Source organism: Rutilus rutilus (genome assembly GCF_951802725.1).
Source record: "Rutilus rutilus genome assembly, chromosome: 7".
NCBI classification, from domain to species: Eukaryota; Metazoa; Chordata; class Actinopteri; order Cypriniformes; family Leuciscidae; genus Rutilus; species Rutilus rutilus.
This window is the reverse complement of record NC_140221.1, coordinates 8663891-8681108: the sequence shown is the minus strand read 5'-3', so window position 1 is coordinate 8681108 and position 17218 is coordinate 8663891. Positions and strand designations below refer to the sequence as shown.

At 36.6% G+C, this 17218-nt stretch overlaps 2 protein-coding genes across 6 annotated transcripts in view; one reads left to right on the top strand and one right to left on the bottom strand.

Moving 5' to 3' along the window:
* The first annotated feature begins 1092 nt into the window (after window positions 1-1092).
* cenatac (centrosomal AT-AC splicing factor) lies at window positions 1093-8861 on the top strand. Of its 3 annotated transcripts, XM_084414024.1 has the most exons (12): window positions 1093-1129; window positions 1756-1920; window positions 2994-3157; window positions 3231-3329; window positions 3452-3518; window positions 3608-3670; window positions 3886-3947; window positions 5438-5558; window positions 5653-5683; window positions 6292-6375; window positions 8313-8445; window positions 8526-8861. In XM_084414024.1, exons 2-12 carry the CDS (start codon window positions 1804-1806, stop codon window positions 8629-8631), a joined length of 1047 nt encoding a protein of 348 aa, XP_084270150.1. In that variant the 5' UTR covers window positions 1093-1129; window positions 1756-1803; the 3' UTR covers window positions 8632-8861. The 3 variants fall into 3 exon arrangements, with proteins under 3 accessions (XP_084270150.1, XP_084270149.1, XP_084270148.1); XM_084414023.1 differs by lacking the exon at window positions 1093-1129 and having other exon boundaries at window positions 1730-1920; window positions 5441-5558; XM_084414022.1 differs by lacking the exon at window positions 1093-1129 and having other exon boundaries at window positions 1748-1920.
* Window positions 8832-17218, bottom strand: part of arhgef12b (Rho guanine nucleotide exchange factor (GEF) 12b) — an 83083-nt gene continuing 74696 nt past the window's right edge. For 2 of the 3 annotated variants that reach the window (XM_084414019.1, XM_084414018.1), the window contains 7 exons: window positions 15497-15574; window positions 15325-15419; window positions 14734-15021; window positions 13335-13577; window positions 12029-12255; window positions 10432-10507; window positions 9000-10271 (listed from right to left, as the gene is read on the bottom strand). In XM_084414019.1, the coding sequence (XP_084270145.1) occupies window positions 10198-10271; window positions 10432-10507; window positions 12029-12255; window positions 13335-13577; window positions 14734-15021; window positions 15325-15419; window positions 15497-15574 (1081 nt within the window). In that variant the 3' untranslated portion in view covers window positions 9000-10197. Of the gene's footprint in view, window positions 10315-10431; window positions 10508-12028; window positions 12256-13334; window positions 13578-14733; window positions 15022-15324; window positions 15420-15496; window positions 15575-17218 lie in introns of all 3 variants that reach the window. The other variant, XM_084414020.1, reaches the window with a different exon arrangement.

Here is a 17218-nt window from a genome sequence, read left to right as displayed (position 1 = left end):
GTAAATTATAATTATGCTGAAACAGATTCCAAGAAGTTAGGAATTGATGACATAAAAATAAGCTCAACAGTATATAATACCTAATACCCCCCCTTGGCTGTTCCAAATGCCAATAGTAGATCTTAAGTTGCACGTTAAATGAAAAGGAAAGATGTATGCCAAAATAATTAATAATAGTGGATAAATATTTGAAACAAGATTATTTTAATAGTATAAATCTATACTGATGGGTCAAAAAACCCAGATTCTGGTTTTACTGCATCAGCTATATTTATTCCTTTTTTAAGATATAGCATTGCTAAGAGATTATCAAATCACATATGTATTCACAACAGAAAAGATGGCAATTCTGTTGGCTATGCAGTGGGTGGAAGAAATCTTACTAATGTTGTAGTATATTCAGACTCATATTCAGCATTAGACTGTTTAAATAGTGGGAAATCAGATTCAAGACAGGATATTTTATGTGAAATCTTACAGAATTTATATAGAATTAATCAAACAGGAGTAAGAGTAGAATTTTTGGCCAAGTCAGCATTGGGAAGAGAGGAGGTTGATATAGAAATTCCATTAAGTACACCAGAAGTAAAATGTATTATTAAAACAGTAGTTGGAAATATGTAGCAAGAAGAATGGAATAAAGAGTCAAAAGGGAGACACCTATTCAGCATTCAACCTAAAGTAGATTGATAGAAGAGTACAGTATATGGAAACAGAAGAGAAGATAGGCCTACTATTATGACCAGGCTCCATATAGGACACACTAACCTTCATTATTCACTGCATATTATAGGAACATGTTAGACAGACTGCTGCATTTATTGTGGAAAATCAGAAACAGTTGAACAGGTTATTTTACACTGTAGGCATATAAAAGAGAAAGAAATCAGCATGTTGAAAAATTAAGAGATTTGGAAATCAATGTCATTACAGTTCAGAGTATATTTCAGAATGCACAGAAACAGTTAAGGGTGTACGATATTCTTTTTAAATGTTTAAGAGATACAGATTTGATTAGAAAGGTATACGAGGCTTCACTCTCCATCCCAGTAGGTGGCGGAAATGCACCTCAAGCTGGTTTGCCAACCGTCAAAACACAAAAGAAGAAGAAAGAAGACGAAAACATCATCAGAGAATGTCTAATATGGCGAGAAGTTTCACTCTCACTACACTTCCGGCTTCTGAACTGGTTGCAGTTCCACTCTGATTCCATATGAGGGCGCTCACAGGACGAGTGCAGAATGAATGGAGGTCAATGGCGGTATACCCCTCAAAATCCACTTTTCTCAGGATATAATTTTTTGTCTAGTAATTTGAATGTTGTATTCGAAAGGAGATGCAAAGAAATTACACATTGCTGGGTGTTAGATTTTTTAGAGTCACTTATTTGCTTTAAAAAAGTCTTTCAAAATGTCAATGACGTCAGAATGCTGACGTCATTAGCAGAATGCTAGCGTGTTATGGGCAACAACAACTCAACCTGTAAGAAATCAAAACGACATAAGTACTCGTTCATTCAACTTTCGACCTAAAACCCATGTTGAACTTGCAAAATCTACAATCACATCTGAGATTTCTCAACGGCAATCGGGTGAAAGAGACAAATTTAGCCGTCTAGCCCCATTGACTCCCATTCATTTTGCACTCATGGCGAGCGCCCCCCAGTGGAACTCTGGTGGAACTACAACCAAAATTCGGTACAATAGGGCTTAATAGGGAGTGGACAGGCTCTCCGTAGACGGGCTCTGACATCATGCTAGCGCTTGCTTGCAGTGGCTGAAGAAACAAACCCAAAGCTGTCAAATGGGGGCATTTTATTGCTCGATCTGCGGAAAAACTGATTTTTCTGGAAAAGGACACATTCATGGGAAAAGCCACCAGAGTAAACTTAAAGTGATTCTTGTCAAATTCATGGATAAGGTAAGTGTGCTAACTAAACAACTAGCTGACGATACTGATTTAGGCACTTAAGTCACAATCGGATAATGTTTGAATTTGATTGTATTAAATAACAAAACATCCAAAAAGAGTGAGCCATTTTTGAAATTCATTTTAATCAAGCCAAAGCGATTTTAGTGGCTGTATGAAGTCAGTTCAGTTCATTGTTAACATCAATATCTATGAATGGGTGTGCTGATTGCAGATAACCACAAAATGTCTTCTTAAAAAATAAAATATAATAGCAGTACTTTTTCATTTTGCAATGTATGGTAGCTTGTTTCCGCCAAGGAACAATAATTAAAAAAAACGGTAATTGCGAATTTTTAATATCACAATTCTGAGAAAGTCATAATTAGTTCGTAATTAATTGCAAAAACTAGTCAGCTATTCTGACTTTATCTCTCACGATTCCAGTCGCAATTTTAACATTTTTCTTAGAATTGTGAGATACAAATAAGGAATTACCAATAAAATAATAATAATAATAATAATTGTTAGAAAGTGACCGTTACTTTTTTATTGTTCATTTATATCTCACAGTTCTCTGTTTTTGAGAAAAAAGTCATAATTGTGAGAGAAAAAGTGACAATTACCTTTAAAAGGTAAAAGTTTCCATAGACCTTATTCAGAGCAGCGCCATGACAGCGAGGCTGTGAGAGATACCGTGTTTTCAATGGCATCTAGGAGTGAGTGTAATAAAGCTCCTAGATCAGTTTTAACTTTCCACAGCTCACGTTTGAAGTTTTTTTGTCTACTGAAATTTCTCGAAAATATAGTTTTACAGTGTATCATAAGCAGAACAATCCAAAAACACACAAACTAACAGTACAACCCACTGAAGAGATACTGTACGTCTATCCCTCACAGCCTCGCTTTCATTCCCTTTGAAAATCAAAGATGGCGCTGCTGTGAATAAGGTCTATACAGCAATGACAACAAGTAGCATACCCTGTATGCCTTAAGTGTCGAAGTACTATTTGGAGTCACTACCTGAAATAAACGAGCTCATCTCTGCGTCTGCACATATATAACACTCCCATATGTTATTACAGGTCAAAGAAGCACGGAGGACCATCAAAAATCCTCAGGTGGAGAAATACAGTCCCCATCATGACGTTAAGTTCTGGTGTTACTGCTGCGCGCTGGAGGTGCAGAAACACGTGACTGACAGTAACATCACTGTGCTGTATGGAGGACTGCTGGAGCACATGAGCACGTAAGATCACACACAACAACATTTGAGATACGCATGTAATGCAATGCAATTCACAGAGCGCTTTTCGTTTCAGCCCAGAGCACAGGAAAAACACGCACAAGTTCTGGTGGGACAATAAAGCAGATCTCAAACTACGAGACAAGTTTATCATAACAGAAGAGGAAACTGAGAGGTAGCTTTCTTGCTTATTTGTGGTTTGGAAATGGCTGTGATCATGTTAGCATTTAGAACATAAGTATACTGATACTGTAAAAGTTTTTCAGATGAAATAAACGAAGAATGCCTTTATTGTAGATTCAAGTCTGAGGTTTCCAAGGCTCTTGAACAGTTTGAGGAAAAAGAGGATGTGTTTATTAAACAGGTAAAGACATTTTATACAGGTTCTTTGTGTTGTTAATGGTTAGTTGAACCACATCTAAGTTTTTTTTTCTTCTCTTCTTTCGTCCTCAGCAAGCTGCAGTGATCCGATCTCAGGAGCAGCACAGACTGGAGGTCCTTCAGTCGTTATCAGAGGTTTGTTTTCCTGGGATGCTCCAAGCGTATCCATATCTCAGTACTCGTCTGTTCTGTTTGTGTAATGAAAATATTAACTTTGACTTTTTCAAACCCCAGTGTTAATGATCATTTTTAAAAACAGCATGCATTTGTCAAAGTAATTCCTTTGTTGGGAAAATGATGTTAAAGAGACGATGGGCCATTACTATTGACTTTTCCTGAATCAAACTTAGCCGGATCCAGAACTGCGACAGCGTGCTGAACTGGACCATTACAGCAATAAACCAACAGCCAGGTAAAATATTATGACCAGTGTTATTCTGAAACGTGAGGGATGCACCAATACTCATTTACCAAAATGCTCCAATACAGCCTATATCCATTCCAATACTCTTGAGTTCAAAAGTTAAAGGTCATTTAAAAAAAATAAAAAGAATACTTTTATTCAGCATGGATGCATTAAAGTCATTTATAATGTTACAAAAGATGTCTGTTGCGAGTAAATACTTTCTATTAATCAAATGTTAAAAAAAGTTTCTAACATATTAATACAATTTAAACAATTGTACTGTTTAATATTTTTATAATTAATAAGAAATGTTTCTTGAGCACAAATCAGCAAATTAGAATGATTTCTGAAGGATCATGTGACACTGAAGACTGTATTGAAGAGTCATAATGCTGAAAATTCAGATTTGCCATCACAGGATTAAATTACATTTTAAAATATATTTGAATACAACAGTTATTTTAAATTGTAATAATACTTCATGATATTACTGATTTTACTGTATTTTCGATAGAAAAAAGCAGTCTTGGTCTATTGAAGCTTGTTTCCGCCACTAACAAATAAAAAAGGTATTTGTGATTTTTTTTTATTTTTTTTTTCTCAGAATTGCATGATATAAACTCGCAATTGCGTGTTATAAAGTCAGAATTGTGAGATATAAACTTGCAATTGTAAGAAAATGTCAGAATTATGATTCCCTCAGAATTGGACTTATAACTTGCAATTGCGACTTTATATATCACAATTCAGAGAAAGGAAATCTTTTACATTTTTTTTTTATTTATTCTGTTGTGGAAACAAGCTTCCTTCCATATTGGTGACCATAAGAGACTTTCAAAAACATTCAAAAAAATCATATGACCCCAAAATCTTGATAGGTATTGTATATGTTAGGTGTGACGCAGTTTATGCAGATATTGCGAAACGGATAAACAGATAACTCAAGGGAAGGGGAGTATAACGGATTACATTGGTTGTACGTAAGATTATATTCAACTTTATTGTCATTGAACCGAGAAGAGTACAAAGCAAATGGTTTAAAATGTACTTATGATGCTTCTGTCTTTAGGGGTAGTTTTCTACATAATATAAGTGTCACTAGAAATATTGCTGCAGATTGATTGGTGCATCCATAATCTTTATACATTATATACAATAGTAGTCAAAAGTTTGGACGGTTTTGTAGACAAACATATATGAATTTAGTTTTTCTTTTATGGATTTAATTTTCTTTAACATTTTTCAACACTACATAATTCCCATATTTAAATGTATTTAATAGTTTTGATGACTGTACTATTATAATAAAATGTGGAAAACGATGATGATGATGATAATAAATAATGAGTGTCCAAACTTTTGACTAACACCAGTTAAAAGTTTGTGTAATATGCATTTTCCAGCATTGACGGAATAGAAATAGCTGGTTTAGTGTTATTTGATGATCAGAATGGGAGTTTGTAATGCCTAAAGCATGAGTTTTGATGTTTGATAAGAAGTTCCCACAGTCGATCTTATGAAATGGAGGATTCACAGCCCGGGCCGAGCCATGAGGATCTCGCCTCACACTGTCATCGGAGTGATCCAGGATTTGGCTTAACTTTCATTGGTTACCAGGTATTTTGTCTTATACTATATACATGCAACAATTATTGATTAGAGTAATAAACGATGTCAGACATCACCTTTGGTTTGTTGTCTGTATTTGCAGAACTCGTCCAGCAGTGGAAATGTTCATACTGGTGAGTAAAGCGGCAACATGATATCACAGCAGTAGCAAACACTACCATCCAATCAATTCTCCTTATGGACAAAATCAAGTCCCGCCCGACATTTTTTCTATTTTGAGAAGCTGTTTCACTCTGTCAAGTCGCATTTATTTATGTAGCGCTTTTTACAGTACAGATTGTTTCAAAGCAGCTTTACAGAGATAACAGGAAACCAATGCAAAAAAGTTTGTTTCCAGAAGAAAGGGCAGTTCTCCTCTGGCCAATGAGCGAACAGTGTATGATCATGATTCAGGCAGCATTATAGAGGTCAGAAGTCAGATTGGTTTGGAACAATCACAATAGGGAAGCAAAGACTATTGCAACATCTGTTTCATGCCGACTTTAAGTGATTGAATACAAAGCAATCATTGTAACCTTTATTATAGCAATGTACCAACAGACAGGGTTCCCTGTATTGTTTGCAGAATTAGTTCAGAATAATTTGAGAAACATTGACGTACTGTACCTGATATACATATCCAAATGAATCAATGTCAAACCCAATCAAGATCAGAATTGAATCGAATCACAATTTCGTCAATACCCAGGTGTAATGCTGACCATGCTGTGTTGACTTGTAGGCGCTGTTCCGCCGTGGCTATTGGAGGAGCCAGATGAAGGGCCGCAGGAAATGGGCCCCTCAATTCAGGAGTTTCTCAAACACAGTATGTACTTCACTTTCATGGTGATGCTTGTTGTTTTTGGCTGGGTTTATATTAAAGAGAAGATCTCTGTGCAAAACACTTCTTTCTTTCACCAATGTAATACTTAAAGGGATAGTTTACCCAAAAATGGAAATTAGCCCATGATTTACTCACCCTCAAGTCATCCTAGGTGTATATGACATTCTTCTTTCAGACCAATAGCTCTTCCAAGCTTTATAATGGCTTATATAACTGCTTTTATAATTTTTCTTACACAAATGCATCGGTTCACTTCAGAAGGCCTTTATTAATGAACCCCCCGGTGATGTGTGCATTTCTTTGAATGCGTTTTTTTCACAAAAGTTCTATGAACATATATTGTAATTAAAACCAGGGCTGTCAAGCGATTATTTTTTTTATCTATGTACATGAATCTAAATAAATGCATCAAATTTGGCAGAGAAATTACTACCAAAAGATAGTCATTATTTTGTTAAATGAGAAAAATAGCATATTTCTTAAAGGGATAGTTCACTTTGAAATAAAATTTTGGTATGTTTTAGCTTACCTCAAGGGCATCCAAGATGTAGGTGTCTTTGTTTCCGCAGTAGTTTCAATTTTGATATTTTTAGGTCAAACCGTTCTTGTCTGTCAGTCATATAATGCAGGTCTATGGTCACTGTCTCAAAACACAAGCACAGAGTCCAAATTAAAACAATTCCCCATCGTCCAAATGAAACAATTCCCCATCCTAAGTACACATTGATGGCCTAAGACACGAAACGAGCGGTTTGTGTGAGAAAACGAACAGTATTTATATCGTTGTTATCTCTTGAACACAGCACACGTCCAAATGATCTGACGGCGCGGGCAGGTATAGACATATAAATAGATGTCGCCTTGGCTACTGCAGTTCATTGGAACGAAACCGTAGCCAAGCGACATCTAGTGTATACATCTATACCCGCCCGCGGGCGGGTATAGATGTATACACTAGATGCCGCCTTCTCTACTGCAGTTCATTGGAACGAAACCGTAGCCAAGGCGACATCTATGTATATATCTATACCCGCCCGCGCCGTCAGATCATTTGGACGTGTGCTGTGTTCAAGAGATAACAACGATATAAATACTGTTCGTTTTCTCACACAAACCGCTCGTTTCGTGTCTTAGGCCATCAATGTGTACTTATGATGGGGAATTGTTTCATTTGGACGATGGGGAATTGTTTTAATTTGGACTCTGTGCTTGTGTTTTGAGACAGTGACCATAGACCTGCATTATATGACTGACAGACAAGAACGGTTTGACCTAAATATCAAAATTGAAACTACTGCGGAAACAAAGACACCTACATCTTGGATGCCCTTGAGGTAAGCTAAAACATATCAAAAATTAATTTCAAAGTGAACTATCCCTTTAAGCTGCTTTTTGTAATGCTTGATTCAACATAGAATACATAAACTTTTAGGCTACAAGGGCCATGATTATTTTCAGAAGCTGCATCTGAATTAGTAATTAGATTTATTTACAGACCAAACCAGTTTGGTCTCATACAGGGGCATTTTTGCCCCAATATCTTGCATTTTAGGGGCATTCTAACAGCATTCTATAATATTATATATTATATCACACAGTGAGTTGTTGGCCTGCTTCATGTCCATCACCAATCAACTGTATGAAATGTAATTTTAATTGCGTTATTTTTCATAACTAATGAATGCGTTATATCGACAGCCCTATTAAAAAACTGAGGAAAAAAATATACATTAAAAACATCATCTTCCTTCTATGGTTATCCTTATTTATTGCACTTTTTTTTCATTGTTCATCTTACTCTTTATATAATTAGCACAGTCTAAGTAGTTAACCAGGTTTCTGTTCAAATGCAAGTTGTATTCTGTATATACTGTTACTGTGTATGTTATGAATAAGGAATCTTAAATGTTGATTCACAGAGGAGCAAGAGAAGCTCAAGAAGCTTCCGCCCAACCGTGTGGGGGCAAACTTTGACCACAGCTCACACACTGACGCCAACTGGCTGCCATCTTTTGGACGCGTGTGGAACAGTGGCAGGCGCTGGCAGTCTAGGTGAGCGCTAACTTCAGCACAGATAACAGGCTCATTTCATTCTTCTCGTCGTTCTTACTGACACATTTCCCTCCCCTCAGGAACCAGTTCAGGGAAGAAGAGGCAAACACTAGGGGGAAGAGGAAGTGGAAAGATGATGGGAAAGCAACAAAGAAGCAAAAAGGCCTCAGTAATGGAGAGTTATGAAATGGGTACACCAATTACACTGGCTCCAGCAGGACAGTACGTGAAAAATGGCGTATATATTGCTTCTCTCATATTGAGAATAACTGCAAAGGCAGTAACATGCTTCAATTGGACACCAATTATGGTTTGTTTCGGCTTGTGAATGTGAAACAGTCGTTATGAAGAATTTGTACGAGAAATGAACAGCACCATTTGTGTTTCCAGTTTATTGAATATATTTCTGCTACAGATGTTGTGTAATTTCCTTTTTTGGTCATAAATCCAAAACAAAATATCCTTCCCACTCTCCTCAAAAGGTAAATGTGATAAAATGAAGACACAATGTGCAATATCTTCTTTCCATTTGGAACAATACATCAGTTCAGTCAAATTTAATAGAATCTCATCTATTAGAGCTATTTCATGTTCTCAACGGAAAGCCAAGACCATATTAATGTTCAATAATATAATAAAATACCTCAAACGTCTAGACAGAATAATAAAAATACAGATTACATTAATATTAAAGGATACCTTGCAGTCTTTTATTTTTCTTCTTTTTTTTAGTAGTTTCTGTTAAAATAATACATGACTGAACGCTTTAGAATGCAAAAGAAGAAGAGAGAGAAAAAAAAAAAAAACGAGTCTCTGTAAGAGATGCAGTGTTGGTCATAATTGTACAATACATTACATTTAAAATGGACCATTAAGGGTCTTCATCAAGTTCCTGCGTTGAAGCTTCTTTCTATTTAACTTCATTCTCAAAACCAAGAAAATCCGAAAGATGGGTCGGGCCAAGCTGCCGGAAATATGTCGCGTCAGCCCGACCCGACGACATTACGAAAGGTCCGGTTTTCCCATGGCCGCGAGCCAGAGAAAACGCTTTCAGTAGCTTCATTAAATAGCATGTGGTTTATTAAGAGAGGAGGAATGAGAGACACCACCACAATCGTCAGCCCATCCTCAGACTCATTTCCATACTAATATCATTTGCATTCATCGTCAGTCAGCAAACATTGCCCGTTCCCCTTTGAGACGTCTCATTTTAGGCTCACGTGACGGCTAGTGTTACAGGACTTCAATCTGAAGTTTTCAACGCCACTCACTGCTGATGGTTTCTACGTCACACATACCACATGCCAGATTGAAACAGAAGTCAGGCATTCGGTTTATGTGAATATCTGTCTGAACTAATCACACTGTCATCGTTATTAAGCACATATGCTAGTGAGGAGCTACCCGAGTAAAAGATCATGTGACCATTCAAGTTGTACTTTGATTGGATGAGTCAATATTAGCCGAATGAAAAAATGTCATGCAACCTAGGGGCGTTTTGTAGATCAAATCTTGTGGTTTTCTTTTCCATCAGGACAGCATGGTTTTGACAATGATGGAGGGTTGTTAAAGGAACGAATTGTCTTCTGTCCTCAAAGATGGTCGAGTGAGAGGTGATGAAACTTCCTTGCATGGCAATCGTTCTCAAAGTACCATGACGTGCGCTTGTCTCTGCTGGTGTGCAGCGATTTGGAGCGAGTGATTGGGGTCGTCCTGTTGCGTGAGTGTGAACAGAATCTCCGGATCTCCTGTTCATTCTGTCTCGTGCATGAGCATTGTTTCAAGAGGAGCAGGGCTGGAGCAGCCCAGTGTCTCTGTGTCTCCTCCTGTCTCAATAAACAGAAAGAGCTCCACTTCACTAACTTTTATCTGAAAGAAGGATAAAAAAAAAGAGACAAGAGAACTATGAAATGAAAGCTCTTTTAGGGCATTTATAATGACAGCACAACACCGAACCACCGGCAGGAAGGACAGAAAATGCACTACCTTTGTTTTCCTCTGTGTCAGTAGCTGTTTCCTCTGATAGCCTTTGGCATAGCTGGTTATACTTGATTTCTGTATCCTGAAGAAAAAAAAAAAAAAAAGAATTGAGTATTTCTTCAAATTTGTGACCTGAGCCAAACAGGCATGTACCTGTTTTATTATTATGGTTTACTTTTTAATGACTAAAAATCATTTGCCAACATGCAGTGGCCCCAAAAAATATTTGGACACTTCAGTCAGACTTTAAAATGTATGAATCTCCTAGCATTAAATCAGGGGTTTTCAAACTGTCTTCATTTCAAGGACCCCAATATAAATGAACACCTTGCAAGGGCCCTCAGTCATTAAATATAAGGACGGCCATTTATTCTTAGGAATACCGGCCAAATTATATATTGCAAGAAAAATGGTATATGAAAAGTTTATATCAAAAATGCAACTTTTGGCTTTTTTTTTCTGGGGTCATTTCGCTGCCAAAAATATTATCTGGACATTTACAGAAACTACAGCATTTATTTATCTACAGAATATTAGTTTTCTTTGCCAATTTTTTAGGGGATATTATTATTTATTTTTTAAAATCAATTCAATTCAAATGTATTTGTTTAGCAATGTTCAGTAAATATATATATTTTTTATTTTCTAAACAGCCATAGAACTAGTAAGTGTGCTTAGCTTGCACATTGAAAGGAGATTAAATAGAACTGGTATTTTTAAATATTAAGAAAACAAAAGCAAAAACCTTGCAGTTTTCATTTCTTTAATTATTATTGCTAAAATAACTTTCGTAAAACCATAGTCTCTCAAATTCTCCAGGGATCCCCTAGAATCTCCCTTGAAAACTGAATTAGATAACAAAATATCCAAAACGTTTTTTTTTTTTTTTTTTTTACAGATTGGAAAATAAAGTTAGGTTTTTAAATAATAGTAAAACAATATAAAGGAAAGTAAAAGACAGTATTGTAATTAAGCTTGTTTCTACCACAGAATTAAAAAAAAAGAAGAAAAATTTTGACTTAACAATACATACATTTTTTCTCAAAATTGTGAATTTATATCTCACAATTCAGACTTTATTTCTCTCAATTTCAAGTTTATAACTCACAATTCAGTTTTTTTTCCCCCTCAGAATTGTGAGATATAAACTGAGAAAAAAGTCTGAATTGTTTCCAATTACCTTTTTTAAACCATGGTGGAAACAAGCTTCCATAGTATTGTGACACTTCCTGGTTGTTAAACAACATGTCTATAGTTAATGTGACCTGTAGTTACTCTGTGTGAACTTGAGGAGAACTGACTTCACACATCCAACACCAGTTGATTAAAAAGGTAGACTATGTAACTTGTAAAATGCATTTTAAATGCCATGCAGTTTTTTTTTTAACCGCTAGAGGGCCACACATTACAAAGTGTACCTTTAAAATACAGTATAATTGTCCCTGAAAAGTAAACTTACTTTTGAGAAAATATCTAGCAGATGCCACTTGGTTCTGGCATGTTATATAATACAAATTGATACATTTTAAGTGAGACACATCTCTCGAAATACTTCTTGGTCATTGAGTATGTGTATATTCGTGGCCGGTTTTCTTGCTGTCACCTTCAGGTGCTGCAGGTTGGCCTGTAGTAGACGTATGTGGGTCATGATCTGTCTGTTGAGGTTAGGTCCTCCGCTGCTCTGAGAGGAGGAAGAGAGGAGCTTCTTCAAGTCAATGCCTGAGTCTCCCCCGGCCGCTGGCTCCGCGCTGTTGCCCTGCACGTCATCATCTGTGCTGCTCTCACCTGAGCCTCCATACACCTCCAGCACCATGTAACTGCCTGCAGAGACTGGCAGAGAATGAGACCAATGGTTACAGGTTATGTCAACGGAAAATGTAAATGTAGTGCAGAATGTAGGCTGCTTCCAAACGTGCATACTTGCCTACTTACAGAGTTAGTGTAAACAGAACAGTGTTTTCCAAAGAATAAATCAAGATATGCAAAACATATGCAAAGTGCACACATTTGGATTTGTGCCAAATGAAGGTGGTACATGAGGCCATGATTACATTTATGCATTTGGCAGATGCTTTTATTCAAAGCGACTGGCATTGCATTTCAAGGTACACACACATTATGTGTGTAGCTGCACATTTCCCACAAGCTGGTAGTAAAATACAGTTTAGTATTCACTAAAATACATATTTATAATATTTGTAAAAAAATTCATTTACCAGTATTTTACATTATTTCTAAATGTAATAATAAAATTTGACACATACAGCAGATGCAACTTTCCCCTCAATATATAATGTAAATGTCATTTTGACCTGGTGCAACTTATTTTCTGTAATATGTGGTTTGGGTGAAGAGAGAAGCATGTCCGATTTCAAAGTATTCATAAAATTCTGAGAGGTTCTGAAGTGTGCATACAACATACTTTTCGATCCCATGAGGCCACAAGAGAGGATTTGTGAATGGCAGGGAAACGGCTGACGCAGGTAGGTCACATGACAATGACAATTTAGTCCACCCGGGTTACATTCATACTAAACACATTTTTTATACATCTTTATACTGACACCTATTGGTGTGGATGAAACATCACATAAACTAACTCCACTATTTATGACCAGTTAATAATTAATAATTCTATAACTAAGCATGTTTGGTCTTAATTCTTGCGGGAAATAATTTTTCTATAATGACTGTTGAACTTTATAATTGATGCTTGTCCCATACAATCAATGTCCTACATATCTGTGCTAGTTTCATGTCTCTTGATTTACTCTGTAGTCTTGTCCATTTACTTTTCAATGTGTTACGTAGTCATGTAATAAGCAGGATAATGTGCGGTCAGCTGCGCATTATCATAAAATTATAAAGGCCCCTCCTGATGACTTTGAAAAAACAGGACAAATACACACCACAATCCTCAGACGTCTCAAAGAAGCCCGTGTCTCCGGAGGGCAGTTCCTGTGCGTTCTCCCCTCTGTTCTCGCCCCTCTCTGAGCCGTTCTCAACAGTGGACCCGATCGCAGCGCTGTTCTCCGGCCCCTGCTGCGAACCCATCCTCGCCACGTGTTCCCGTTGCTCTCCTCTCTCGGGGTCTCTGTCTGTGTCCTCCTGACTGGACATGTGGTTGATCAGGAGCTGCCTCAGTGTCGCCACTAAAGAACACAGAAATGAGATGAGAAATCAACAGATAAATAGGGCTGCAACTGCCAATTATTTTGAAAATCGATTCATCCATTCAGTTTTTTTTTTTTACGATTAATCTATTGATTATTTTCTAATTAGTCACTTAATCCTTTAGTCAACTCTTTCCCCAGCATTAACGGAATTTTCCATCATTTATGAGACGCTTCCCTGCCACCGACGGAATTTTCCGGCTTTCCGTGTTTTCACTGTTATACGGTAAGGGGGCGCTATTACACATCTTCTGAAAGAGTACAGAATCTCCAGATCAAAACACAGGCAAAGAATAAGCAGAAACAAGCGATAGCATATGTAAGCAGATGTTCATGTAAAATAACGTGATCATCAACATTAAACAGCATATAAATCAAAACTGCCAAACATTACCAAATGAAATGTCGACCCAGGACGAGCTATAGGACTGAGTGTTGATGGACTCGATCTATGTTTTGATCATCGTTCTGAATCCGATCCGGACGTAATCTTTGAGAAAAACGTGATTTTCTCAGCTTTTTGTTCAAAATGTTGGTAAAAAAAAAAAAAACATTTACCCACATTCAAGTGTTGATAAAAAAAGAATGCATTAAGCTAGAATAAAGTTGTTTTCTTTTAAAGCAGAGGTTCTGTGTTCTTTCTTTTGCATGTTGAGATATTCATACAACAAAATATTCTGGGGGCCATGAAAGTTTTGTGAAAATGATTTATTTTTTTAATGCTGGCGGTGGCTGGAAACTTTTTTTTAAAAACACTGCCGGGGAAAGAGTTAAACAACCACCAACGACGACTTTAAATGCCTCGCATCTCGCACCCAACTCCGGAGGTTCTTTGGATGAACGCAATTCAAACTAAACCCATAATTATGCAGTTTACTGTGGCTCTCACAATGTAAGACTTGGCAGGCAACTAGTTGTCCAGTGAGGTTCCTTTCATTCAGCACGGGTGTGTCGAATCAATCCGTTTTCCTAATCGACGTCAACGATTACATTGACGTGTCGTAACAGCTCTACACACTTACAGGGTTACAGTTAATCCCAGAAGTTGATTTGCTGGATTTAAGTTGTCCCTATCCAAATGAAGTTTTCAGTTACGTGAGAGGGATGGCTCGTAGCAGTCGAGTCTTCTACTCACGTGTTCTGAGAGCTTCATCAGCTCTGAGTGGCTGGAGCTCAAAGGCCTCGGCCTCGTCCTCATCTATGGCGATGCCCTGTCTCGAGCGCTGCTTCAGTAATGTCAGTCGATCGGTCATATCAGCCACCACAAACTCTTCATCATCTTCAGCCTGATCCGGTACTGAATTTTCTTCCTCTTCATCCTCCTCATCAGATTTGGTCTCAAACGGGTTGGTACTAGATGGCGGGGTTGACATGACCTCAGTGGACATGACTTCAGTAGACATGACCTCAGTGTCATCTTTTTCTAAGGAAAATATACAACAAAATTGAAGAAAACAATTCTGAAACATATTTACGAGGCTCCTAGCCAAATAAACTAGATATTCATGATTATTGGGGAGCTTTCACACTGGCAGTTTAGTTCGAAAAGTAGCATGGTTCGCATGAAAAATTGGTCTCTTCCTGTTTAAGTGAGCAATGCAGACCAGACTTTATGCTGATACTTAGATGAATTACTGAAGCAAATGAATGCCAGACAGGTAAATGCACTGCACAACATCCTGAGTTGAATTAAATGAAATAACAAACAAACAAAAAAAATGGTTACCTGGAGACTGAATGCTCCCTAAAGAAATGGGCTCAGCGTCTTTGTTTAGTTTCTGAACACCAGAGTTGATCAGCTCGACCTCTTCACGCTCCACGCTGCAAAACATGTCATTTTATCACATTAACTTGCTGCCTATAAAACTATATAAATGATGTAGAAACCTTAAACTTACTCAGTCTGAAGTAATGGAATGATGTTGTGTAGTTTGGTCTTCATGCAGTCTGCTCTTTGTGTGATCAAACACTGCCACCTAGTGTTTGGAAGATCAAACAATCAAAACAGGTAGGGGTCATGAGCTGCATTTTTAAAATGTTATGTTCTCTGAGGTCCACTTATATTGTTGTCATGATTTTTACATCCTAATTTATAAGCAATAAGCTATTTTCGATCCTGTTTTTGACTCTCTCTTTCGAACACTCCATTTTGATGGATGTATCGCATTTAAGACTTGGAAATAAAAGCTCATTGCTATGATTGGGTAATATTTTTGTATATTGAAATAAGTACATACTTGGAGTTACTACAGTTATAATTGACAATGGATGACTTACGGTGTTTTGTATAAACAGAACTATGAATGAATGTACCATTGTTTGTCGCACTGTGGTTCTTACAGGCTATTCACCCTTTAAAAAAAAAAAAGAAAACTGTTTTTCCACAACTTGGCACTTCAAAATGTTTTGTAATCCTCAGAGGCATCTCTATCATTTCGTTGCTGGAGTAATCCTGTGTTTGCGTCGGTCTCGTGTTTACTACTACATGACATGCGTAAATTGGTGGGCGGGGCTAAATAGACAATGATGTACAAGTAGGCATTGATTTTCTTCTGCAAAGGTGGTCTTTCTTCACACTATGAGGTGTAACAATGTGACAAAATCCGAAACAAGTCATTTTCTGAGCTTGGTTTCAATAAAAGCCGTTTTTGGGACTAATGAGGAAGTTTTGAGTTCTGAAACTTACAGGATGTTTTTATAGTACATTTTTACATTTTACCTCTTGCAATTTCTGACCCATTTAATGTTAACTAAAATGTTTAAAAATCATTTTTGGTAACTCAAATAAGGCTGAAAAAACATTAGATGGAAAAACTTAAAATTATAGATGTTGTCTTGGCAACTAACTGAAATATATTAATTTGCTAAAATTAAAGCTATATAGAAATATATATATAAAAATTCAAAATATTAATAAATACTATATATAGTATATAGTATATGTATATATATATATATATATATATAGTATATAGTATATGTATATATATATATATATATATATATATATATATATATATATATATATATATATATATATTTTGTCACAGTTTTTATCAGAAAAATCGTAATTCAATTCATAATTTTTTTTTTTCCCAAATGAGTTAATTATCGCTCGCAGAAATGTCTGTCAACAATAGGGTTGGGTATTGGTTGGGTTTTATCCGATACCAGTACCTACTCTGTATTTTTTGTTCATATATGTAATTGTGAATTGTAAATAACACAAACATTTGTCCACCGTTTTAGAGGCTAAACATACTGAGGTGAATTTTGTTCACTTAAACTGAATAACAAACACTTAAAGGGACACTTCACCCATTTGCATTAAGCTTTGTATTGTTAGAAACCCAGTCATATATTATAATAAACGTGGATTTTTCATTAATTTTTCCCTGAGATGGGAGAAATAAGGATTTAAGTGTTTTACTTCCTGCTTATTATGACGTAAAAATCATCATTTTGCGTCATAATAAGCAGGAAGTCACATTTCATTGAAAAGTGTAGAGACTACAAACACTAGCTCCTCATTATTCCAGGGGGCGGGACCCGCTCACGCTACAGGCCTATTACAGATCAGTGGGTGGGACTTCACTTTCTGAAACTAAAAGCAATATCCT